General features: G+C 63.4%; 1 protein-coding gene across 1 annotated transcript in view; it reads right to left on the bottom strand.

Annotated features, from left to right (window-relative positions):
• The window catches only part of CNIH2 (cornichon family AMPA receptor auxiliary protein 2), a 5,977-nt gene extending 5,934 nt beyond the window's left edge, over nt 1-43 (bottom strand). The window contains exon 1 of the mRNA XM_010837836.1: nt 15-43. Coding sequence (XP_010836138.1) covers nt 15-43 — 29 coding nt within the window. The remainder of the gene's footprint in view (nt 1-14) is intronic.
• Between the last annotated feature and the right edge of the window lie 700 nt (nt 44-743).

The raw sequence follows: 743 nt of genomic DNA on the forward strand, positions 1-743 counted from the left end.
ACCCCCGCCCCAACCTCAGGGACACGTAAGCATGGACGCACATGCTCGGCATACCCCCTTCTCCCCGCAACCACACAACTAACCCACCGCAGCCACACTCGGTCCGCTCAGACGGGCACACACACTGTTCTCACACCCCGCCAGGAGGCTGGGCTGAGGTCTGAAGTGCAAAGCACTTGTCACCGTCCGTCCACCGTCCGTGCGAGGGGCAGACGCACCTGGCTTGAACCCAGAACAAGCCAGGAGAGGGGGGCGAGCCAGGCGGCTTCAGGGGACGCAGGCGGCTTCAGGGGACGCAGGCCGGGAACAACGGGCCGAGCCCGCAGGCCCAACGCCTGCTCCAGCTGCGGCCCAACTCCCCATCCCGAGCTGCCTGTGTGGGTTTCGGCGGCGGCTCCCCAGGTGCTCACTGATGGCCGCTGCCTCCCTCCCTGCCGGAACCGTGCTGGGCCCGTGGGGACAGCCCACAGCAGGACAAACAGGCAGCTCTCCGAGCTCCAGGAACTGGGTCAAGGACTTCCAACAGCAACCCTAGGACACACAGCCTGAGCCAGGACCCCCTGTGAAGCCCAGGGCTCCAGTTCCATCCCTCCACCCCAGGGCGGCCCCCACCACAGACCACACTCACAGACCACAACTTCCTTGCAAAAACCCTCGGCTCACCCGAGGGCCAATGGAAATTTATTTATTTATTTTTTGTCCTTTCGTCTTTCCCCAAGTGGCTTTTCCTTGCAAAATGCCTG

Source organism: Bison bison, unplaced genomic scaffold (genome assembly GCF_000754665.1).
Source record: "Bison bison bison isolate TAMUID 2011002044 unplaced genomic scaffold, Bison_UMD1.0 scf7180017864080, whole genome shotgun sequence".
Taxonomy (NCBI): Eukaryota; Metazoa; Chordata; class Mammalia; order Artiodactyla; family Bovidae; genus Bison; species Bison bison.